The sequence below is a fragment of the Arachis hypogaea genome, chromosome 1 (assembly GCF_003086295.3).
Source record: "Arachis hypogaea cultivar Tifrunner chromosome 1, arahy.Tifrunner.gnm2.J5K5, whole genome shotgun sequence".
Lineage (NCBI taxonomy): Eukaryota > Viridiplantae > Streptophyta > Magnoliopsida > Fabales > Fabaceae > Arachis > Arachis hypogaea.
In genome coordinates this window covers 79,576,271-79,600,483 of record NC_092036.1, presented here as the reverse complement: position 1 = coordinate 79,600,483, position 24,213 = coordinate 79,576,271, and the positions used below count along the sequence as shown (strand labels likewise).

General features: G+C 37.9%; 2 protein-coding genes across 2 annotated transcripts; both read right to left on the bottom strand.

Annotated features, from left to right (window-relative positions):
- Window positions 1-4,197: 4,197 nt before the first annotated feature.
- LOC112741017 (uncharacterized) lies at window positions 4,198-4,950 on the bottom strand. Its single transcript, XM_025789858.1, has one exon. The coding sequence runs from the start codon at window positions 4,948-4,950 to the stop codon at window positions 4,198-4,200; it is 753 nt and encodes a 250-aa protein (XP_025645643.1).
- A 12,237-nt stretch (window positions 4,951-17,187) lies between these two features.
- LOC112695311 (L-type lectin-domain containing receptor kinase S.1) lies at window positions 17,188-19,875 on the bottom strand. The gene is made up of 2 exons (XM_025747605.3): window positions 18,234-19,875; window positions 17,188-18,138 (listed from the first exon to the last, which is right to left on the bottom strand). The coding sequence occupies exons 1-2, from the start codon at window positions 19,650-19,652 to the stop codon at window positions 17,566-17,568; spliced, it is 1,992 nt and encodes a 663-aa protein (XP_025603390.1). The 5' UTR covers window positions 19,653-19,875; the 3' UTR covers window positions 17,188-17,565.
- Window positions 19,876-24,213: the final 4,338 nt, after the last annotated feature.

Here is a 24,213-nt window from a genome sequence, read left to right as displayed (position 1 = left end):
AGTGGAGATGATGTTAGGGGTATATGACCTACGGCTTCTATATGTCAAATATTTATTTGCTTTGTTTCTTTAGTCGTGTTTATGATATTTTGTAACACCTACCTAAAACTCGGTTTTCTTAAGTATATCTAAATTTGCAGCATTTGAATTTCTGTGTTTTTTGTCTTTTCCTTCCGGCTGAAGCTATGAAATGATGCGCAAACAAGAATGCGAATTAATTATGTTAACTTCTTGGATCAAAGTGCCATTTTTTCCAACCAAAATAATTTTTTTAACAGATCGCATTTGCTAGCCACCATTTTTCAAGGGCTTGGCAGAGGCTGGAGAGGGGTTGTTGGGGGATTATCGGAAATTATTAACAGGAGAAACGACCGCCAATTAAGAGACGGAATGTAAGCTTTTATATATCATTATCATTTAAACTTATCGGTTATCGCGATAATACCACTTTCCAAAATGTATATATCCTCTCAACTATAACATTTATTTTCTAACCTATAGGTATATAATATATTATATTATCGGTCAGGAAAAAAAATTATATTATACTATATACTGGGATTAATTATTACGTCTTAGCACGACAGACGTTTCGTTGCCCAACATTATGGATAATACCGGATAATTAATACATTTACTATATGTACTTATCTATACGTACAAGTAGAAGTGGCTTTATTCTATCAAACGGCAGTGGGCAGTCTCGTTTCCATTTTCCAATTTGCCTTGATATCCAGAAATGGGAAACATTAATGACGTTATGGTTTTTTGCAATTAAATACCTACCGTAATCGTTTAGATTTAGGATGTTTAACCAGATTAAAAACTCGTAAATGGTCCACTTAAATTAAATTATCGATTTAAATTATAATTTCTTTATTTGCAATTAATTGCATTCAATTTGAAATTATTGATTGACAGAACAAACCTTTTTTCTTTCTATCTAAGAAGGTGTAAGTACACCCTTAATCCTGACCGTAGTATCCCTACACCCCTGCTTCTGAACCTACTTCCGCGTGAAGTACACGCTAACTCATGAACATGGGGTCCGCATGCCAATACACCTATGTTGGAGTTCTTCAAATTACTTTTCCAGTTATGAGCATCCAGGAGAGGGAAAACCCCTAAACCATTTTCCACCAATTCAAACTAAGATCTATCCACTCACGAAAACAGAAACACAATAAAGACATATTAAAAATGGGAATAACCATGCGTAAATTATTAATAAAAGTGGAGATAATGCTTCATCGATAATACCAGTTACAAGAACCCTAAATAACAAACTTGGGAAACACAAACCCCAGAATAGACATTTTTATTCGAATGCAAGCAACTCCCAGAACACCCGAACCTGGTAATCGGCCAAGCACTGCACACACGAGACGCGGGACAAATCTTCGACATCATCGATGGTGCCTCTGGTGCGGCAACTGGTGGACCGATAAACATCGGGCAGTCCAGGATCCGATGGCTTAACCTCCACCCACGGACCCACGAATACCTGCCTGAAGACCTCTCTGCACCTTTCGAGCGCCCCAGAATCACATACAATCTCAAAAAATTCAAGTCCCTTTTGCATGTGCTCTTCTTGTTCTTTGGCATGAGACAGTAGCAGCATCGCACATATCTAACAGGCTTCCAGATCGCCACCGGTTGCAGACATAGTCATAGTATCCATTCTACCGACACAGTGACCAAACCAGACAAATTCGATCATCCCCACCCGGAGTAGGGCACCCGGATTTCCTGCCTCCGTGTAGCATTCTATGAACCTGTATTCAGGTCGACCATAGTAGTATAAAAAAGACGCAATCGGCAACTCCAACATCGACGCCTCCTTGTAAACAGCATCGGACTTAGCTGCACCCAGAAACACCTTGCAAGTCGCCTACATGTTGAACAAATCCTTAATCGAATACGACGCAACCTTCGTGGCAATCCTGACCCATATGTCGCTAGGAAGAAGATTCAAGGGACATTTGTACTCAACGGATACGGTCCCTTTTTCTCCGACCTTCTAGGCTGCCTTCCTTTTCTTTCTGTTCTTCAGGGAACCTCCAGCCATTTGCAAGCAACTTAGGCCAGGAGTTTTGGAAAGTATAAAGATGACACACGACCACCAGCGACACTTTTTGTGCTATTATGATATGCTCTCTTTTTAAAAAAAATGATTCAGTCCCTCGTACGTTTCTTGGGCTTTGCCAATAGTTTTGGAAAAAGATAAGATAATTATTTAATAGGGGACAAACGAAATACTCGTATTCATTTTTTTTATTTTTCTAGGAATCTGAAACAAAGACAAGCTTAACTCAATACCTACCCCTTTATGTTAATACTAATGTTCCATCCTATTTAAATGCTTTTGTTATACAACGCAAATATTTTATGTTGACTGGTTGATTTGTGTGTTATATCCATAAAAAATTTTGTTGCTTACTTTAATTACTCGCTGAATAAATGTTATCCTTTCTTCTTTTTTCTTCATCGAAATCGTTTAAAATTAATGTTTTATTTACCTGAAAATAAATCCCCATTATTGACACGTCAGTTACGAAAAAAAGGATACCAATCAACTTTCTACTTTACACTTTTCCTATATCAATATTTATATATACTTTCCCGTTATTGACAACCCCAAACCCTAATCCTTCTTCAGTTCTTCTCAGCCGTAACTCCTTCTATCCACTCTCTGTCTATCCTTCTCCCTCTCCTTATTACTGCCACAAACCACTACTCTCCCCGCCGTCTGTCACACAGCCACAGTCACCTCCGCACACGGCTTTCACTTCGCACTATCGGCGTAACTTCCGAAGGAAGATTCGAGGTCTATCGCCTGAAAACAACCCACCCAGAGGACAACCATCGTCGCCGTAACAAAATTCTTTGCTTTAGGGGTCGTCGTAGTCTGCTATATGTCGTCCTCTTATCCAGAGAAAATGTCACAGGAATCCGTCACCGACCACGCCATTAGTCCAGACGACCTCGCGAAACTCTCGATCGATGCTCTTATCGATATCATCCGTGTAGATGAAAAGTCCGCAGATTATGACCTCGTTGGTCGCACTGGTCAGGAGGGAGGATATTCTGAAGGCTAGACTTCTAATGACTGACGCAGAACTGAGGCAGGCGAAGGTGGAGATGATGGCCGCCAAGTTCGTTTTCGAGGAAAAGAATGATGAACTGGAGGAAGAGGAGCAGGAAAGGCGACGGCTGAAAAGGGATTTGAGAATAGAGAAGCAAAAAAATGATGTGCTCCTACACCAGTTGGATGTCACAGAAAAAGAATTGAAGGTAGAAATCGTCAAGCACTGTGAACGGGAACGGCTTGAGGCTCTACCGTGGCGTGACCTGGAACGCAGGATCGACGCTTTGGAGTTAAAGCAAAAGGTTTTGCTCTGTTGGGGTCATCTTCCAACCGGCAGAACGAAGACGCGGCCGAAGTTAATTAACCTGCTGCACATGCTTGACATCTTACCGTCATGTTTACCGTCGAGGCCTATGTGATCCTTTTATTTCTTTCGTTTTTTTTTTTTGTCTGCCGTTTGATCTTCTGTAGTGGAACTTAAACTCTGATAATATAATTATATCTACTTTCATCTCCCTGTCTTTAATTTCAAAAGTCATGTGACCTGTTGACACACAATTAGGGATTTATGTTACGATAGAGCCAAGTACAATTTCCAAACCGTGATCTCGGACCACTATGCAATTATTTATGTGTGCGTTATCAAAGACATGTTTGTCGATTTATCCTTCGTTGCAAATTGGTATTACCCCACAGCCAGCGCGCTTGATTGTCACGAATGTTTACGGGTTCCTTTTGACTTAAGGTCATATACCGTCATTTTACACTAGATAATAAACCAAAGGAATGTAGACATAGTATCATTTTTCTGATATCTCAATATTACATGAAATTATAGGAAATAAACATCTCATGAATTAGATTGCTTGGATGAACAAAGAATATGAAGCCATTGAACTGTTCTGGTTTTTTTATATTCGGCATGGCCTATTAGCTAATGAAGTTATGAAATAATGCTTCTATCAAAGATTTTGCGTGCGAGCATTTAAAAGTTAAAACACGTTGATATGCATCGGTTCGAATATGTCATTTATCTGACCCACGAAAGCGTGAATTTACAAAGCCACCAAACTCAAGCACCCGAATCATTAGCAATTTACAACAAAGCTTCATCTGAAAGTAAACAGACTAAAGAAATGCAACACCTCGAGCTCGGCAAGGCAGTGGACGCACGACACACTCGACAAATCATTGGCGGCACCCATGGTCCCGCGGGTTGGGCAGATGCTTGACTGACAGACGACGGGCTTCCTTGGATCTGACGGGTGCACCCCAATCAGCGGATTTGCGAACAAGTGCCCGAAGAGTTCTCTGCACATTTCAATTTTTCCAGCATCCAGTACGTTGGCATACAATTCAACCACCCTGCTAGCGTCCACCTCGTCCCCAACACCTGGCGTCAGTAGCGGTATCGCACACATGTAGGAGGCTTGGACGTCTCCCGTATCGGCGGCCTCAAGCAAGGTGTCGACCCCAGCGACGTGTCGGCCCATCCAGCAGAATTCTCTCATCCCTACACGGAATATAGCGGCCGAATTTCCTACGCGCACGCTTCTATAAAGGAACCCATCCTCAGGACGCTCCTCGAAGTCATAACCAAACGCGACGGGTAGCTCCGCTATGGAGGCCACCTTGTACACCGCAGATGAGCGAGCTGCGTCCAAAAACACCTTGCAGGTCGCCTGCATGTGAAACAGATCTTGGATCGAGGCCGACGCAACCCTTGCTGCAATTCTCTCCCATATCTCGTGAGGCAAAAGAGTCAGCGGACAGCCGCATGGGGACACCCCTTTCCATTTCCTTCTACCATATCCGGCCTTCTTTTCCCTTCTGCCTTTGTCGGAGGTTTCACCCAATTTCATCCTATTTGATTTAAACTTTTTGGACCAGGGGGAAAGGTTACAGGAGAGTATGGATCACCAAACGCGATGAAGGAAAGATAGGGAGGAAACTTATATACTGCAAAACGGCTCACCAGATAAGTCAGGTACCGTGCCACATACGCCTTCGTTTACGCCCACTATAACTAATGCTTCGTTTTTGGGTTTGGCACGTGAATCAAAGACATCGTAAACGTAATTTTGAAAGCTGAGCACTAAAAAATAATTTTAAAATTAAATTTAAATTTAAAACTATATTAAATTTGTTATCTCTTCTTTTCCCTTAAATATAAATCGTTTATTTTCCCAAAAAAAAAGAAGTATTACTCATTTTCTACGAAAAAAGTATTCGAAGCAGCTTCCCACTTTACACTATATATGTCTACATGCCCATTAATGACAAACCATATCCCTCCTAATGCTTCTTTCCCAGTTCTTCTCTGCCGTAACTCCTTCTCTCACCTCTCCGTCTATCCTTATCCCCCTCCTTATTTCTGCCACCCTCCACTGCTCTCTCCGCTGTGTACTTCCGAGAAAATGTCGAAGGAAACCATCACCGACCACGCCGTTAGTCCCGTCGACTTCATGGATGAGCCGATGTCCAATCTGATCGACATCGTCCGTACAGATGAGAAGTCCACGGATTGTGACCTCGTTGAGGCCGAACTTATCAGGAGGGAGGAAATTTGGGAAGCTAGGCTTGAAAAAATCTCATATGAACTCTTCGAGGTTAGGTCCGAGAGGTTAGCCTTAATGGTCAAGTTGAAGAAAAAGGAGGATCAACTAGAGGAAGAGGAGAAGGCACGGCGCCGGGAGGAAAAGTTGCTGCGCGCAGAACAGCAATAGTGTGAAGCGACCATTCGCCGAATGTATGACAAAGCAAACGAATAGATGGCGGAAAGCTCAAAATGGCGTGACCTGGCACAAAGGATTGTCGATGTTTTGGAGATCAAGAAGAAATATTTGTCCCGTCCATTAGGCGTTCAACCGGAGCAGAGTGAACACAGTGACGGAGCGATTTGACCTGGTGCACATGTGTGACATCTCTATGTTGTGTTGGTTTCTGTCGAGGCATGAAGCCCTGAATGATCTATTTAGTTTGTTTGTTAGGTCACCCTTTTAATCTTTTGAAATGCTAATTAAAACTTAGTAGCGATTATTATATCTACTTTCATCAGTTCGATATCGAGAATCCGTTTATTTTGAATTGTTAATCGGTTTATCCTTCCTCGCCAGTGACTCTTACACGTCAAGAACAAAATTTCTGAGTTATTTCCATTTTGATTGGCATTGTTTCGGAAGATTAAAATTCTATGCTTCGTAGTCACTATAAATTCGTTTAATCCAGATGCGGTTAACTATCAATTTCTTCTCATCTCCTTTCTTGTTATTAATAATTTGAATTGATTTAAATTGAAATAAATATTTCCTAAAAATACGCAAGACACACTTTTCGGCGACTCCCCATTGAGTTACCAGTTTTGTGGGATATTTTGGATGAATTAAATGTGACGGTATCAGATAGTTCACAGCCCCAAGCAAAAAACGGGGGATGTAAATCATCCAATATAAAATAATTCATCTGAGGGGTTGATACATAATTAGGGAATTATCTTGCGTTGTTAGCATGGAAGACCATACGCGATGAGGGAACGCTGGGAGGGAGATTATATACTGTAAAACACCTTACCAGATAAGTCGGGTACCGTGCCACATACGCCTTCATTTACGCCACTGTAACTGATGCTCCGTCTGTGGGTTTGTCACGTGAATCGAAGAGATCTTAAACGTAATTATTAAAGCTGAGCATTGAAATTGAAAAATAAATTTAAAACTATATTAACGCGAAATGTTAATTTAAGCTATTATGTAACCAAATTATTATCTCTTCCTTTTTTCCTTCCATCGAACTAGTTTAAATATAAATCGTTTATTTTCCTAAAAATAAACGAAGTACATTAATTACTCATTTTCTACGAAAAAAAAGTATTTGAAGCAACTTCCCATTTTACACTATATATCTATATGTGCCCGTTAATGACAAACCCTATCCCTCCTAAGGCTTCTTTCCCAGTTCTTCTCTGTCGTAACTCCTTCTCTCACCTCTCCATCTATCCTTATCCCCCTCCTTATTTCTACCACCCTCCACTGCTCTCTTCGCTTTGTACTTCTGAGAAAAATGTCGAAGGAGACCGTCACCGACCACGCCGTTAGTCCTGTCAACCTCACGGATGAGCCGATGTCCAATCTGATCAACATCATCTGTACAGATCAAAAGGCCATGGATTGTGATCTCATTGAAGCCAAACTTCTTAGGAGGGAGGATTTTTGGGAGGAGAGGCTTGTAAATGCCTCAGGTGAACTCTTTGAGGTCAATAACGAGAGGTTAGCCTTAATGGTCAAGTTAAAGAAAAAGGAGGATCAACAGGAGGAAGAGGAGAAGGCACGGCGCCGGTAGGAAAAGTTGCTTCGCAAGGCCTTGCAACAGTCTGAAGCGACCGCTCGCCGACTGTATGACAAAGCAAGCGAAATGATGGTGGAAAGCTGATAAACCCATATTTTATGATATATTTTGTGCTTAGTTTGAGTGATTTATTCAATCCTTCACTCACTTATTCATATTAATTGCATGGTTTTACTTTTCCTTCCTTATTATGTCATGTATGTGAAAAACATGTTTCCTATGCTTTAAAATTAATTAATTTAATTACCCTTTATTATCATTCTATGCCATGATTTGTGTGTTGAGTAGTTTCAGATCTTCTAAGGCAGGAATGACTTAAAGGATGCAAAGGAAGCATACAAAAATGGAAGGAAAGAACAAAACGGAGTTTCTGAAGAAACTGGCAGTGACGCGATCGCATGGACGACGCGGCCGCATGCCAAGCGCGAAGAAGCGGCGACGCGGCCGCATGACTGACGCCACCACGCGCCTAAAGAAGAACACCTATGACGCGGCCGCATGACTGACGTGACCGCGCGACAAGGAAGACTCCAATTGACGCGACCGCGTGACCCACGCGGACGCGTGATAGAGGTCACGCACCAGAAATTGCAGAAAACACTCATAGCGGATTCTAAAGCCCTTTTTGGCCCAAATCCAAGTCCAGAAGGCATAGACCAGAGGTTATGAAGTGTGGGAATGCATCCATTCTGGGAGAATCGAATTTTTAGTCACTTTCCATGATTTAGGTTTAGTTGGAGAGAGGTTCTCTCCTCTCTCTTTAGGATTAGGATTTAGGACTTCTCTTAGTTTTAGGAGTGACTCTCGATCCCAGGTTCAATGTTCTTTTACTTTATATTTATTTCTTATTTTCAGATACTTTAATGCTTATATTAGTTATGTTGCCTATTTGGCTTATGCCACATTCATGATGATTTTCTTATTTAATGTTATTGGAGGTATTTCAGTTTAATATTGCCTTCTTTTATTTATGCCATTGATTATTCCCAATCTGAAGACATTTTCATTCCAGTAGAATTAATTTACTTTTCCCTTTTTGGTCTTGGTTAAGAAATCAGTAACTCAGGAGTTATCTTAGCTCAACATAATTGATAACTGCTTTCTTTGCTAATTGAACTGAACTTCAATAATCCCAACCTTTTCTTAGGAAATAAATAGGATTCGAAGGTCAAACTAATTAGTCCCTTGACTTCCCTTTGCTTTAGCAAAAGTTAACTAAGTGGAATTAAGATTCAACTTTCATTATTATTGATAAGAATAACTAAGTCTGGACTTTCCATTTCTTGTACCTTGCCAAAGGGTTTGCTTTACAGTATTTATTTATTTTAATTGCCATTTGAATTATTTGCCATATTCATTCCTCATTCTTAAAACCCCCAATTTACAAACTCATAACCAATAATAAGAACATACCTCCCTGCAATTCCTTGAGAAGACGACCCGAGGTTTAAATACTTCGGTTATCAATTTATTTAGGGGTTTGTTACTTGTGACAACCAAAACTTTTGTACGAAGGGATTTCTATTAGTTTAGAAGCTATATCTGCAACGCGAATATTTTTATAAATTCTTTACTAGCAAAAATCCTAACATCAAAATGGCGCCATTGCCGGGGAATTGCAAATGTATGCCTTATTATTGGTTATTGTAAATATTTTAAAAAAAAAATCCTTTTTTGTTAGTTTTTGTTTTTATTATCTCTCACTACTATGAACTCTCACCCCTTTGGCTATGAGTCTGGTTATAATTATGTTGCAGGAAGAGGAAATTACAATGAGAACAGGCATGAAGGTTGGAACAATCAAAGATGAGAGGAGCCACAAGGATTTGATCAACCCTCATGGCAACAACCACCTCCAATGGACTATCAACAACCATTCTATGATGCATATCAAGGCAATGGCTATAGTGAGCACTCTTTTGACTATCAACAACCACCACCATACGCCTATGAACCCCCTCCTCAGCATAGCTTTAGGCCACCATACTCACAAGTCCATTTCCACCATTCACCTCCATATGACCCCAATCCTCATTCACCACACCAACCACCATATGAACCATACCCAGAACCACCACCTCAATATACACCATCTCCATATCCTTATCGAGAGGAACCACTTCCGTGTTATGAACCTTTTCTCCCCACAAATGAACCCTCTTATCCACCCCAAACCACCATGGATAAAACATTTACCGATCTAAACTCTACTATACAAGCTCTCGCCGCCCAAATCGGACCACCAAATACCTTCAATAATCAACCCTCAAGCTCTAGTGCACTTCCTTTTCAACCACATAATGATCCACCCATCCTATCACCACCATCCATGGAAGAGCACCCACATCCATCAATCCAAGAGCAAGATGATCCTAATGATGCTATTGAGATGGAACAAGAGAGAGAGGATCATCTTTGCGAATCCATACTTCATAAGGAGCTAGAGGAGGCACTAAAGATGAAGGTAGGAGAGACCCTTGAAGATGACGGAGTAATTGAAGGGAGTTGTCATGGAAAGGTAATCATTAAGGAGGAACAAGAGTCAAGGGATCATTTCAAGGAAACAGTAGATCAATTTCATGCAACCCTTCATCAACTGGAGCAAGCAATAAATCAATTATCTTCCAGACATTCAGACATCTAACAGACTCCCATGGCCCCATGTGGAGAATCCAATGAAGAACGTAGCATGAGGGAGATACTAGAGACTCCAGTGGATAATAAGGAGCATGACTTTGTACTGGAATAAGTGGAGGAAGCCATAATAGTTGCAGAAGAAGAAGTGGTTGCAGACTTAAGAGATGCGGAACCTCCATGGGAAAGTCAAGTTATAGAGCCTCCTTCCAAGGCGATTGAAATTGATGCTGAAGAGGGTGTACAACCTCCAAGGCATATCATGCTTGAAAACTTGGAAGAGGTTGATCAAGACTTGAAGATTCAAGAAGAAAAAGCACAACCTCCCATACCCTTGGTGAACAATGAAGAAGAGATTGAATTGGAAGAAATCCACCAAGAGAAAGAGGTTGATATTGAAGAAGATTGCAAAGAGGTGGAAATTGTCAGAGGAGAGCACAAGGGAGTAGAGCTTCCACGTTCATTCCAAACATCTCCCCCTAAGTTGCCATCATCCTTCACAACATTCAAGTGGGTAAAATTCATATCCCTTAGCTTCCTAATTCCACTTGAATATGGGCTACTGGAGACGGATGGTCAACTTAGAGCTCTTTGTGGCATTAAGAGTAAGAGGAAGAAAATTAGTGGTAAGAATTGTCCTGCAAGGTTCATCATGGTTGGAAGCTCAAAGTTTAAACGCAAAGGTTGGTATAGAGCTCAGGTGAATGGGTCTAGGAAGCTGTTTGGTTACTTCAGTGAGAATTCTAAAACTGAACCACCCGGATGGAATCATGATAATCAACTTGAAGACGGGTGCAGAAACAAGATTTGGGATCTCGGAGGATATTGGAATTGCAAACATTGGTGGAGATTCCTGGATCAGTACAAGCATAAACCACCATAACAGGGAGCTCACCAAAGGTCCAACTTAAGGACTTTAACTAAAAGTGCTAGGTAGGAGACAATCCACCATGGTATGATCGTTCTTTTTCAATTTTATTTTGTGTTGTTTATTTTTTATTTTATTTTTTTTGAACCTGAAAGTTTTCATAGCATCTACATTAACACTGCATATTGCATACTGCATAATTGCATAATATTAAAAAAAATGCCACGCGACGCGACCGATCAGCGACGTGTTCGCATCGCAAGGAGAAGGGAGAAAATAAAAACGAACAGAGAGTCACGCTGGAGTGTGGCTGGAGGCGTGCCAGTGGCACAAATCGACCCACGCGACCGCGTCGCCAACGCGTCCGCATCATATGGGAATAATGGCCTCCCACGCGACCGCGTGCCCTGGATTTCGACGTAAAAGGATGCACAACCAATTATTGTGCTAGAGTGGTGCTGGATTGGTGCTGAACGCACAATTCTACCCACGCGGCCGCATGACCCACGCGACCGCGTCACATTCTTCTAAAGCCCACTCACGCGATCGCATGCCCCATGCAATCGCGTCACTTAAAATTTGGCACTAATAGTAATTTGAACAGAGAGTTGTGCGAGCGCGAGGCATGAATTGTGTCACGCGACCGCGTGACCGACGCGACCGCGTCAATCAGTATCAGGCAAGTCACACGAACGCGTGCTCCACGCGGCCGCGTCGCTTGCGCCGCACAGCTCAATCCTAATTTGCCAAATATCTTTTCTTTTCTTCCCCCAATCCTAATTTTTTCCTCCCTCCTCTCTTACTCACTTCTTTCCCTTCTCATTCTTCTTATCTTTCATTTTATTTATTTGCATATTTCATTCATTGTATTTTAATTTTAGTGCATATTTTTCTCTTCTTTTCTAATTTTTTTTATTTTTCCTTTGGTGTTGATTTTCTTATTTAACTGTTGCATCTTCTCTGGTATAATTTTTAGTGACTTGTTTTACAATGTTGGGTGATGCTATTTTTCTGTCAATGTCAATCTTTTATGATACCTGTATTCCTTTTGCATTGACATGAACTTCCATTGTCTTTCATTACCCACTCTCTTTCCCATTGTTGTACCTTTTGTACCACTAGCATGCCATGGCTTCTATTATTTTCTCACGTACATGTTGAAGCTTCCATGTAAATGAGACCCTTATTATTTGGCATTAACCCATCCATACTTCATTTATTTTCTTATCCTTATTTCTGGGTTACTTTTCTTCCCTTTTTCTTTCAGGATGGCTACCCGTAGGAAAACCGGAAGACGTTTACATGGGAAGACAAGACAAGTCCATCTGCACAATCTTTGGAGAGAAGCATCAGTTGGAACAACCCCCGCCCACCTGTACATCTCAGCATGCACCGAGGATGGTGCAACCTTTAAGTGTGGGGAGGTCGATACCGATCTCCATGGGTTAGTTACTCTTCTATCTCAACACCAATGGTTTATTTTGTTCATTGTTGCATTTGCATGATTGATTGCATATTTGTTTGATTTTTGCATATTTTACCACTTGGTTAAAGTAATATTTTCTTTTTCAAGAAATTTTTATAGTATTTCACTAATTTGAATAAAACTTTTTGAAAAACTTGTTTGAAGAAATCTAATTTTGGAACATAGTTTAGAGCTCGAACACACAAAACCAGTGAGATTTTGAGCCTATTTGATTGGTTGCATTTTATCAACCAATATTTTATTTTTGGTGTGTGTTTCTCCCTCTAAATTTGTGATCTTTGTCTTGCTTAATTCTATATTTCCATTATTTGATGTATGCATGCACTTATATGATTGAGGCCTTGTTTCACTGAGCTTACATACCCTTATGGCCTTACCTTTTATTATCCTTTGCAAACCCATGTTGAGCCTATTTTACCCCTTGTTCTTTACTTTAGCTCATCACTAACTCTAAGCGGAAAACAATAATGTCCCTAATTTGAATCCTTGATTAGCTTAGACTAGTGAGAATGCTCATGAATTAAGAGTGGGGAAAAGTGGGTTTGGAAACGTTTGGTTTGGGAATTGAGTATGTTAGACTTTGTGTGAAAAATATGAAAAATGTTAAGAACATGTTTATGCATTCAAAACCTTAATCATATGCATTGAGGAAAAAAAAAGCAAGTAATAAAAGGGGACAAAATGCCCCAAAGTAAGTGTTGGTATCAATGCATAAGAGCTGCACTCAAAACTTGGAATGCATAAATATGTAGTAAACACAGTTAATGGGAAGTTGGATTTTGTATTTTAATTAAATGAATTGTCTTGAGTTAGGTGGAAAGTTTATGTTAATTAAGGATTCAGATTTTAGTCCACTTGGCCAAATACAATCCTACCTTGACCCTAACCCCATTACAACCCTTAAAAGACCTCTTGATTTGTGTATTGGTGCATTAAATTTTTGTTGATTGTTAGATGAAGAACAAGCTATAGAAAACAAGATTAGTAGAGAATTGAGAGAATTGACCCTACACACTTGAGAGTTAGAGTGATATACACTACCAGTAAGGGTTCAGCGCTTAATTCTATGTTCCCTGCTTTCATGAGCTATCTTCTTCTTGCGAGTTATTTGTACTGTATTTTGTGATTTGAATTAGTGAAACCCAATTCATATTTATTCTTGAAAGATTTATTTACTTTTTCACCAAGTAGGTAGAATCATTTTAGCATGTCATTGCATTCACATTCATAGGTTGCATTGTATGAGTCTTGCATTTCCCTACACATTTGTTTGGTCTCATTGGATTTAGCATGAGGACATGCTATTGTTTAAGTGTGGGGAGGTTGATAAACCCATATTTTATGATATATTTTGTGCTTAGTTTGAGTGATTTATTCAATCCTTCACCCACTTATTCATATTAATTGCATGGTTTTACTTTTCCTTCCTTATTATGTGATGTATGTGAAAAACATGTTTCCTATGCTTTAAAATTAATTAATTTAATTACCCTTTATTATCATTCGATGCCGTGCTTTGTGTGTTGAGTAGTTTCCGATCTTCTAAGGCAGGAATGACTTAAAGGATGCAAAGGAAGCATACAAAAATGGAAGGAAAGCACAAAACGGAGTTTCTGAAGAAACTGACAGCGACGCGATCGCATGGACGACGCGGCCGCATGCCAAGCACGAAGAAGCAGCGACGCGGCCGCATGACTGATGCGACCGCGCGACAAGGAAGACTCCAATTGACGCGACCGCGTGACCCACGCGGACGCGTGACAGAGGCCACGCACCAGAAATTGCAGAAAATGCTCATAGCGGATTCTGAAGCCCTTTTTGGCCCAAATCCAAGTCCAGAAGACATAGACCAGAGGTTATGAAGTGTGGAAATGCATCCATTCAGGGAGAATCAAATTTTTAGTCACTTTCTATGATTTAGGTTTAGTTGGAGAGAGGTTCTCTCCTCTCTCTTTAGGATTAGGATTTAGGACTTCTCTTAGTTTTAGGAGTGACTCTCGATCCCAGGTTCAATGTTCTTTTACTTTATATTTATTTCTTATTCAGATACTTTAATGCTTATATTAGTTATGTTGCCTATTTGGCTTATGCCACATTCATGATGATTTTCTTATTTAATGTTATTGGAGGTATTTCAGTTTAATATTGCCTTCTTTTATTTATGCCATTGATTATTCCCAATCTGAAGACATTTTCATTCCAGTAGAATTAATTTACTTTTCCCTTTTTGGTCTTGGTTAAGAAATCAGTAACTCAGGAGTTATCTTAACTCAACATAATTGATAACTGCTTTCTTTGCTAATTGAACTGAACTTCAATAATCCCAACCTTTTCTTAGGAAATAAATAGGATTCGAAGGTCAAACTAATTAGTCCCTTGACTTCCCTTTGCTTTAGCAAAAGTTAACTAAGTGGAATTAAGATTCAACTTTCATTATTATTGATAAGAATAACTAAGTCTGGACTTCCCATTTCTTGTACCTTGCCAAAGGGTTCACTTTACAGTATTTATTTATTTTAATTGCCATTGAATTATTTGCCATATTCATTCCTCATTCTTAAAACCCCCAATTTACAAACTCATAACCAATAATAAGAACATACCTCCCTGCAATTCCTTGAGAAGACGACCCGGGATTTAAATACTTCGGTTATCAATTTATTTAGGGGTTTGTTACTTGTGACAACCAAAACTTTTGTACGAAGGGATTTCTGTTAGTTTAGAAGCTATATCTGCAACGCAAATATTTTTATAAATTATTTACTAGCAAAAATCTTAACGTCAAAAGCTCAAAGTGGTGTCACCTGGCAAATAGTGTCGTCGATGTTTTGGAGGTCAAGAATAAATCTTTGTTCCGTCGGGCAGACGTTCGACCGGAGCAGGGTGAAGAAAGTGACGGAGGTATTTGACATGATGCACATGTGTGATATCTTTATGTTGTGTTGGTTTTTGTCGAGGCCTGAAGTCCTGAATGATCTATTTGGTTTGTTTGTTTGGTCGCCCCTTTGATCTTCTGAAATGCTAATTAAAACTCGGTAGCGATTATTATATCTACTTTCATCGGTTCGTTCTCTGCTTATCGTGAATTGTTTGGAGTTACTCATAACTCAGCCCCTCTGCCTATAAATTCGCCAAATAAAACAAGTCGTTTGACGGTTCAAACAAAATTAGGGAATTATCTTGCGCCGTTAGCATTTAACGTTTCCAAATCATGATCCTGGAACATTACGGCAACTATTTACGGGTGCGTTATCAAAGACCTATTTATCGAGTTATCTTTGCAAATCGGTTTTACACTACCGGAATAAACATTCGGAATTATTTTCATTTACCGTTTCTTAATGTTATGCCAAATTCTGTTCCTTTATAAAGGATAAACATGTTTCCAACTAAAATGCTTGAATCAACAAAGAATACGAAGGGACTGATTTAAACAAGTTTCAAAGTACGTACCTCAGTGTGAGGCTATAATAAACCAATTAGTGAAATCAAATAATAAAATCTCCTTAAAAAACCTCATTGCTCATTAAAGAACAGGTATTGAACCTCAACCAACTATATTGTACGAATACAACCCGTGTTCAACTGGAAAATATGTGCATCAACGTTTCTATAATTTTATGCACCAGCATCATTTTTTTAGTGAACATCTGGCAAAACCTTACATTAACCCGCTAAGTTTGTTTTGCATAGTATTTTAATTATTATATCATACAGAAAATTAATATTGCTATTAAACGGTTCAACAACTTATTATACATGCAATAATTATCTTGGTGTTCCTCTTCCTTGTGCAGCCATGTGAGGATTTTTTTTTTCGTGCAGTGAAAAGGATCATACTAAACCATTTATCTAGTTTTAACAACATTTTTAATAGCCCAACACTTTAGCCCAGCATTGGTTTCAGAAAAAATGTGCATCTCAAGACAAAATAAATATACTCCAGAGGCCCATCAGGATTGACCCAAGTTCAACCAACTGTGTTCTAACCTAACCCGCCCGACCCGTAACACCATCGGCCTCTCCTTCGTTATCCTCTCACCCACCATCCCCGCGCCGCTTCGATCCTTCCTTGTTGGTCGTCTCCGACAAAGCCATACATCTAGTCGGAATACTATGCAGCTCCGGCGAGGACACTATGCAGATCTTCATCCTCTGAACCAACGAGTCGCGACAGAGGCCGCACTTCGGAGAGCAGGCAGCTTTGCAGTGTGATTCCGCGGGAGAAAGATTCCAGCAACTCCATTGACGGGACAGTGACGGATACATAGACACCACAACTTATCTTGTATGCGTCAAACGACGTCCACGGCACTTTTCCTTTCCTCCCAGCCCACCTCCATCATGTCTGATTTAGCGTTAAACAGAATCACTAACTGCCATTAATTTAGTTCTTAAAACATGATAAACTAATTCTACATAAACTCAAATAATTTTTGAATGCAACAAAAATAATCAGCTACAAAGTGAATTTTGCAAACTAATCCCTCTGACATATGATGCTCACTAACCAATCATAGGAGGAGAGAGAAAGAGTAATCACTACCATTGGATTGAAAAAGCAAAGAGATCTGACGGCCAACATCAAATAGCGCACCGGTCAGCCAAACATAAGTGTTATGTACACTGGTGTGCCAAAGAATTTTGGCACACCGAATCCGCGCCCAAGAAACAGTTATCCACCATCAAAAATGGAATTACATTAAAAGGTGATTATCTATTCTACTATAAATACATTGACATTCTCAATATATTCAAGATCTAATCTACTAAAAATCTACTTTAAATCTTTATTAACTTAAACATTGAAGTTTCTTGTAAATACCACCTCTACCTAGTAAAAATCAAACGCGGCCTCAAAAAGAGCCCGAAGGAAGCAATTTTGCTTTACATTTGTGACATCGTTTTGGAACGGAGTAAGCAATTTTGCTTTACTCAGCATCTATTACAAAGGACTTGTACCTAAAGTAACAACCAATAAATTATCCGTTGGATCTGAAATTCAACGAATAAACAATTGGAAACGAATTAAATACAATGTTAATTTAATGTAATCCTTGACCACCAAACCACGCTATAAAATTTCAACACCAAAATAAAAATCCAAATTAACTGACAAGAAAAAAGGAGTCCAATTATATGCAGTCAATCCGGAAGGTTTCCCTGTAAAGCCGTGGTCTCCTCCTCTTTCTCCAGACCACCACCGTCGCCACGCACCAAATCAGACAACACTTTCCCCGGCTCCTCCGCAACATTGTCCCCCACAAGCACTGCAACCACCTCCTTCATCGTTGGCCTCCTCTGAGGCTCAGGGTGGCAACAAGCCAACCCAAGCTTGAGCACCATCTCCATGTCCCCAACCTCATACTCCCCTTCAATCCTCGGGTCCGCAGCCTCACACATCCTCCCACTGGCGTACAGCTCCTTCACCCAGTCAATTAGCACCACCTCCTCTTCCGCCGCCGACGTCTCAATCGGCCTCCTCCCACATGCCACCTCCAAAAGCACCACTCCAAAACTATAAACATCACTCGCCGAAGTTGGCACCGCCACAGTAGCCAACTCTGGCGCGAGGTACCCCAATGTGCCAACGACACGCGTGGTGTTGGGAACCTCCCCCTGCTGGTATAGCTTCGCCAAACCAAAGTCCCCAAGCCTCCCCCTCATGTCAGAGTCTAGCAAGATATTACTAGACTTAATATCCCTGTGAATAACAACCTACCTTGCACAGATTAGAACATGAATGAGTATTAAAATAGTAATAATACTGTACGATGCTTATTATCAAACAGTTGGTAGGCATAGATAACAACCTGGTCCCACCCGTGGTGAAGGTAGTTGAGCCCCTCCGCCACGTCGACGAGCACCCTTCGCCTCCTCCCCCATTCTAGAAGCTTCGGCGGGTTGTCAAACACCCACTTGTTGAGGCTCCCGTTGGGCATGAAGTCATAAACCAGCATAAGCTCGTTTCCTTTTCTGCACCACCCTCTCATTTGGACCAAGTTCTTGTGCTGCAGCCTCCCCATGCTTGAAATTTCCGCCATGAATTCCCTCACGCCTTGCTTTGAGTCGTGGTTGACGCATTTCACGGCAACCTCTGTTTTGTTCTGAAGCATTCCTCTGTATACTCTTCCGAACCCGCCGGAGCCTAGAAGGTTCTCCCTCCTGAATTCTCCCGTTGCGGTTCTGAGTTCGTCGTAGGAGAATCTGTGGGGCCAGTACTCCAGTTCCCAATCCTCGATCTCTTCTTCTTCCTCCTTCATCTTCTTTCGCCACCACAGGTAACAGATCGAGACAAAGATTGCCACGAAAGCGACGCAGCCAAGAACGATTCCGGCGATTGCGCCGCCGGAGAGAGAGGAAGAGGAGGTTGTAGGCTGGAAAACTGGTAAATTAGTTGTATTTATGTCTCTTGCGGAACCTAAAGTGCTGAAACTCCATGCGAGTACTCTCTGTTCCTCGATCCAATTGGTTTTCGAAGCAGAGAACCCAACGAACATATCAGAAGACAAGTAGTTCGCCATTTCCGGGTCTGTGTACGAGAGAGTTGGTTTCTTCGGGCGGGGAAGCCCCACCGGAGCGACGGTGACGTTGATCTGCATAGTCTCGCCGTCGAAATCGATCCAAGCGTGAACGTTCTGTCCCGTTCGCATTCGGAGGGGGACGAATCCTCCGGTGGAGTTGTAGTACCCTGCGGGCTGAGTTTTCTTGGAAACGATGTTGTTGAGGTCGATGCCGAGGTGGTTGTCGTCGGGGTCGCCGAACTCAGGGTTCTGGCCTGTGTCAAACTCGACGGCGAGGAGCGGGAACAGGGGAGGTGAGGTGGCGTTGGTGAAGAGACCGAAGTACTGGCTGGCGAGTGCGCCGGGAGGGGAGGTTGTGTTGCAGAGAACGAAAGCGAGGCCAAATCCGGGACTCGTCGGGATCTGCGGCAAGATGGAGAAGACGAAGGAGGCCGAGAAGGAAGAGAAGTTGCTTGAAGAAGAAGAAGAAGAAGGGAAGGGTTTCTTGATGGTGACTTTTTTAGTGTAGAAGGCTCTGCCGAAGGAGTATTGGTTGGAGTCGTTGGTCATGCGGACGACGGAGGAGTCTACGAGCGCGTCGGCGATGAGGGTCACGTTGGTGGTGTTGGTGGCGCCGGTGAAGGAGTTGAAGAGGAAGTCCACCGCGGAGATTGGGTTGAGGCAGAGTAAAAGCTGGAATATGAAGAGGAAAAATTGGAGGGTGTCCATGGTGGGTTGCCGGGAAGTTTGCCAATTATGGGGAAATGACTAAAATTGGAGTTGAGTTGATGTTTAGTTGTTGGTATGAGAAATGTGAGGGGTTTTATTGGGTTGACCTTTGAATATTCAGTGACTAGTAACCTGGAAAGTGCCAACAGTTGCTGATCCATCATCAGATAATCTTGTTTGAGTGTGTTACTTTTTGGACCTTGAACTAACCCAGCGCCGGATCGATAATTTGGACCATTAAATGAATTTATAATAAAATATATTTTTTAAATTTTTTAATAATTATTTTATTTAATTTTAATTATAAATTAGTTATTTATATATTATTTAATTATAAAATTTAATTTTTATTTTATAAATTATTCTTTTATTATTCATTTATCATGTTTATTGAAAATTAAAAACTAAAACAATAATAAATTAGATCTTTTATTAATAGTAATAAATATTTTACGATTCTAATCGATTATAATTTTATTATTTATCCAGTTACATAGTGTTAGATTGGGAAAATCGTATTAGTTAGAAATTTAATTGATTGGATACACACTAATCGATTGAAATTGAGACTTTCCAAACTTCAATCGATTGGAATTGATACACAATCGAATTTTGTAAGGTATGTGGGGTTTTTCTTATTCAATCTGATTGGTTTTTATTGAAATCATCAAAACAATCTGGATTTAGTTAATTCAATCTATTGGTTCTGTTATTTTCTCAATAAATTCATCTCCAAAATCTTGTTCGGATTTATATTGTTCATCCATCATATCTTGGTCACATACTAGCTCTTCTTGTTGGTTAATGTCATCATCCTCATGGTATTGCTCATCCATTTCAGTGTCTGTAAATATAACTGACACCTTAAAAATTTACCAATGAAAAATTTTTTTAATACACTACGTCCAATAACACTAAAATCATTTTTACTTTTGTAAAAGATGTTTTGAAAAAAATATCATTTAAAAAAATATCATTTTTCAAAACTCTGCACTCTATATTTTTTATAGAGTTTGCCTAATCCTGAACTCTATAATTTTTATAGAGTTCGCCTAACCCAGCGAACTTCACTTGAATTTTTTCAAAATCAACCAAACTCAAATTTATTTTTAAGTCATTATCATTGTCTATAAAAGTATATAGGAGTACACAAAGATATACAGAAATGACTTTTTTAACATTAATGGCAATCATTATCATTGTTTTCAGAAATACACAGATATACGGGAATAAGCCATATTTAACAAGAATTTTTTTCATTATCAATTAAAAAAAAACTATTATGTTTAAGAATTTGACTTAGCCATTTTTTTAGAATTTGAAGGCAAACTCTATAAAAATTATAATGCGGCGAACTTGCTTTGCATAAAAAAAACTCGTATTTGGAGAATTAAAGTTGATGAGGTTTTCGAAAATAATAATTTAGTGAGGGAATAACAAAACTAATCGATTGAACTAACTAAACCCAGATTGCTTTAATGATTCAATCGATTGGATAATATGACCAATCGATTGAATAAAAAAACCCCACATACCTTGTAAAATTCAATCGATTGAAGTTCGGGAAGTCTCAATTTCAATCAATTGTATTTCTAACAAACACGATTTTTCCAAACCGATACGTATGTAATTGGGTTAATAAAATTTTCAATCTGCGAATAGAGTTAAGGTAGAGTCCAAACCTTACCCTATCTTTAGTTAGACGGGATCTCACTCTCTTTAGTTAGACGGGATCTAGTTAGGAAAGCAGGTAATCATATCTTTAGCTTCCTCGATCTAAGTCTTATTACGCCTTATGAGTTGAGAAGCCGTAAAGAAGGCAGAGATGAAGACTTCTATTTAAGGTGAACACTAAGAAGTCAGAATAAAAGTTTAAGAAGCGGGACTAAAGTCATTCAATTTAGTTATAAGTCAGGATTGATGTATTTAGAGATAAAGAAGTCTTTCTATTTTGATTTACTTTAAAACTTACCTTCATTCAGACCGGGCAATTTGAAAGAATCAATGCCTATCTGCCTTTTACTTTCCACTCCCGCTTTAAGAGATATGGTAGGCCTGAAAATATGAACCCGAACTAGTAGTATTAGAATACAATTCCGTCCGGGATAAATATTGAAAGTTAGAAGTTTTTCTTTAGTTACAAGCCTGTCCGGAAGATAGTTTAGGTACCCTTGAGATTTCTCCATCTAACTCTACATGCCCTCAAGAGGGGCAGAGGGTAAGATAAGCAGAAGATTTATCTTTCTATTGACTTACACGTCCGTATTGTGATTGAAAATGCCTGAAAAATCAAGAAAAAAGTAGTCAGATTTGTTTGCAAGGGGTAATAGAAAATTACTCATTTTTTTGAGATTAGTCTTTTTCTTTAGTGTTGCCCTCCCTTCTAGGGAGTCAAGTCAGTAAAATCTCGAACAATTAGTCTATTTAGTTACAAGGCCTTAAGTCTAAAAGAATAGCTAGTCAGTCAAAAAAGCAGTTTCCGAAGTTGACCTCTTTGAACCAGTTAGAATAGTATATATATAATCGTATAAAAATATATGCCTACACTAATTTTTAGTTAATATGTTTTTATATAAATATATTATTTAATTTATTTTTAATATATAAATAATAAAATTATTAATATAATATGCATGTTATTAACATGTATTTTAAAAAAATATGACAAGAAATATATAAGGTTATTACTAATAAAATATTTTAATATTATATTTTAATAAATATATTAAAATTTTAAATTTTATATTTTTTTATGAAAATATTTAAAAAAATTTATGAAGATTGGAAATATTTATTACGATTAATGGAAGATCTAATTTATTATTGTTTTAGTTTTTGATTCTCAATAAACATGATAGATGAATGATAAAAAAATAATTTATAAAATAAAAAATAGATTTTTTAATTAAATAATATATAAAGGACTAATTTATAATTAAAATTAAATAAAGACTATTTAGCAGTTATTAAAAATTTTAAAAAATATGTTTTGTTATAGGACTATTTAATAGTCTAAATGTTCTGGACCATCGAATCCTTTACCAACTAACCCAATCTATGTAAACTTAGTTTTTTATTTTTTATTTTATTAATATATATAAAATTTAAAATAATTAAATTTTATATTTATTTTAAAAAAATTAATATTTTTGCGGGTAGAGTAGGGTAGAGTAGGGTAGGATTTATAACTTTAGGGTGCAGTTAGAGTTTTAATAAAATTTTTAACTCGCGAATAGAATTAAGGTAGAGTCCAAACCCTACCCTATTTTACTCATTGTCAACCCAATCCATGTATTAAAATTAGTTACTTAAAAATAATATATATATATATATATATATATATATATATATATATATATATATATATATATATATATATATATGCCTACACTAATTTTTAGTTAATATGTTTTCATATAAATATATTATTTAACTTATTTTTAATATATAAATAATAAAATTATTAGTATAATATGCATGTTATTAACATGTATTTTAAAAAAAATATGACAAGAAATATATAAGGTTATTACTAATAAAATATTTTAATATTTTATTTTAATAAATATATTAAAATTTTAAATTATATATTTTTTATGAAAATATTTAAAAAAATATATGTTTATATAACATAATAATTTGTCCTCAAACTAAAGGGATGAATAAATAAATAAATAAATAAAGATTTAATTACTCTATTAGTTTTTATAATTTTACTAAATTTTTAATTAAATTTTTATTTTTTATAATTAGATCACTATATTACTTTTAATTTTGTAATTAGATATTTTTTAATGTAAAAAATGTTTGAATTAAATGAATATTTTTTCGTAAATTAAATATATCTATAATTAAAAACCTAATTACATCTTTAACTATATATTTTTTAGAAAAAATATTCTATTAATTTTAACTTTTTTGACATAAAAAATTCTAATTACAAAATTAAAACGATTATAGAGATCCAATTAAAAAAGTTATAAAAATATAATTACAAATTTAATAAAATTACAGAGATCAACATAATAATTAAACTTAAAAAAATTCTCACCACTACTAAAAAACTACCTATTTTAGACATATTTATAGACAGATTTGATCTTCATTACAGATGAATTTTTGGTTACCAACAGATTTTGTTCATCGATAAAAGCCTCATTGATTAATATTTACCGACAAATTTTTTTTCATTGGTAATTTATTGACAGATTTGTCAACAGATTTTCCTTTGGAAATTGTCCCTTCCATTTCACTAAAAACCTCTGATTTTTTTACTAATTTTCTGTTGATAACTAGTGACAAATTTTTCGAGAGATTTTCAGTCGGTAACTAGAGTCAAACTTTTTGATAGATCTTCTATCAATAATTAGAGATTTATAGCCTATAAAAATATTCACAACATTAAATATAGACGAATTTTCTGTCTGTAAACCCTACAATAAAGTAAAACAAAAATTTATTTTTTAGATTTTTTCATTACAAAATAAACCTGTTTTCGTACAAAATAAATATAAATTTAATCAAGACAAATTTTCATCTAACATGTATTCAGAAATTCATA

What these genes read in the sequence shown, in the direction of transcription:
- LOC112741017 (XM_025789858.1), bottom strand. Translation starts at nt 4,950, where the DNA reads ATGAAATTGGGTGAAACCTCCGACAAAGGCAGAAGGGAAAAGAAGGCC.
- LOC112695311 (XM_025747605.3), bottom strand. Translation starts at nt 19,652, where the DNA reads ATGGACACCCTCCAATTTTTCCTCTTCATATTCCAGCTTTTACTCTGC. An exon ending in TTCACCACGGGTGGGACCAG is followed by an intron (nt 18,139 to 18,233) that starts GTTGTTATCTAT and finishes TGTGCAAGGTAG; the next exon opens with GTTGTTATTCACAGGGATAT.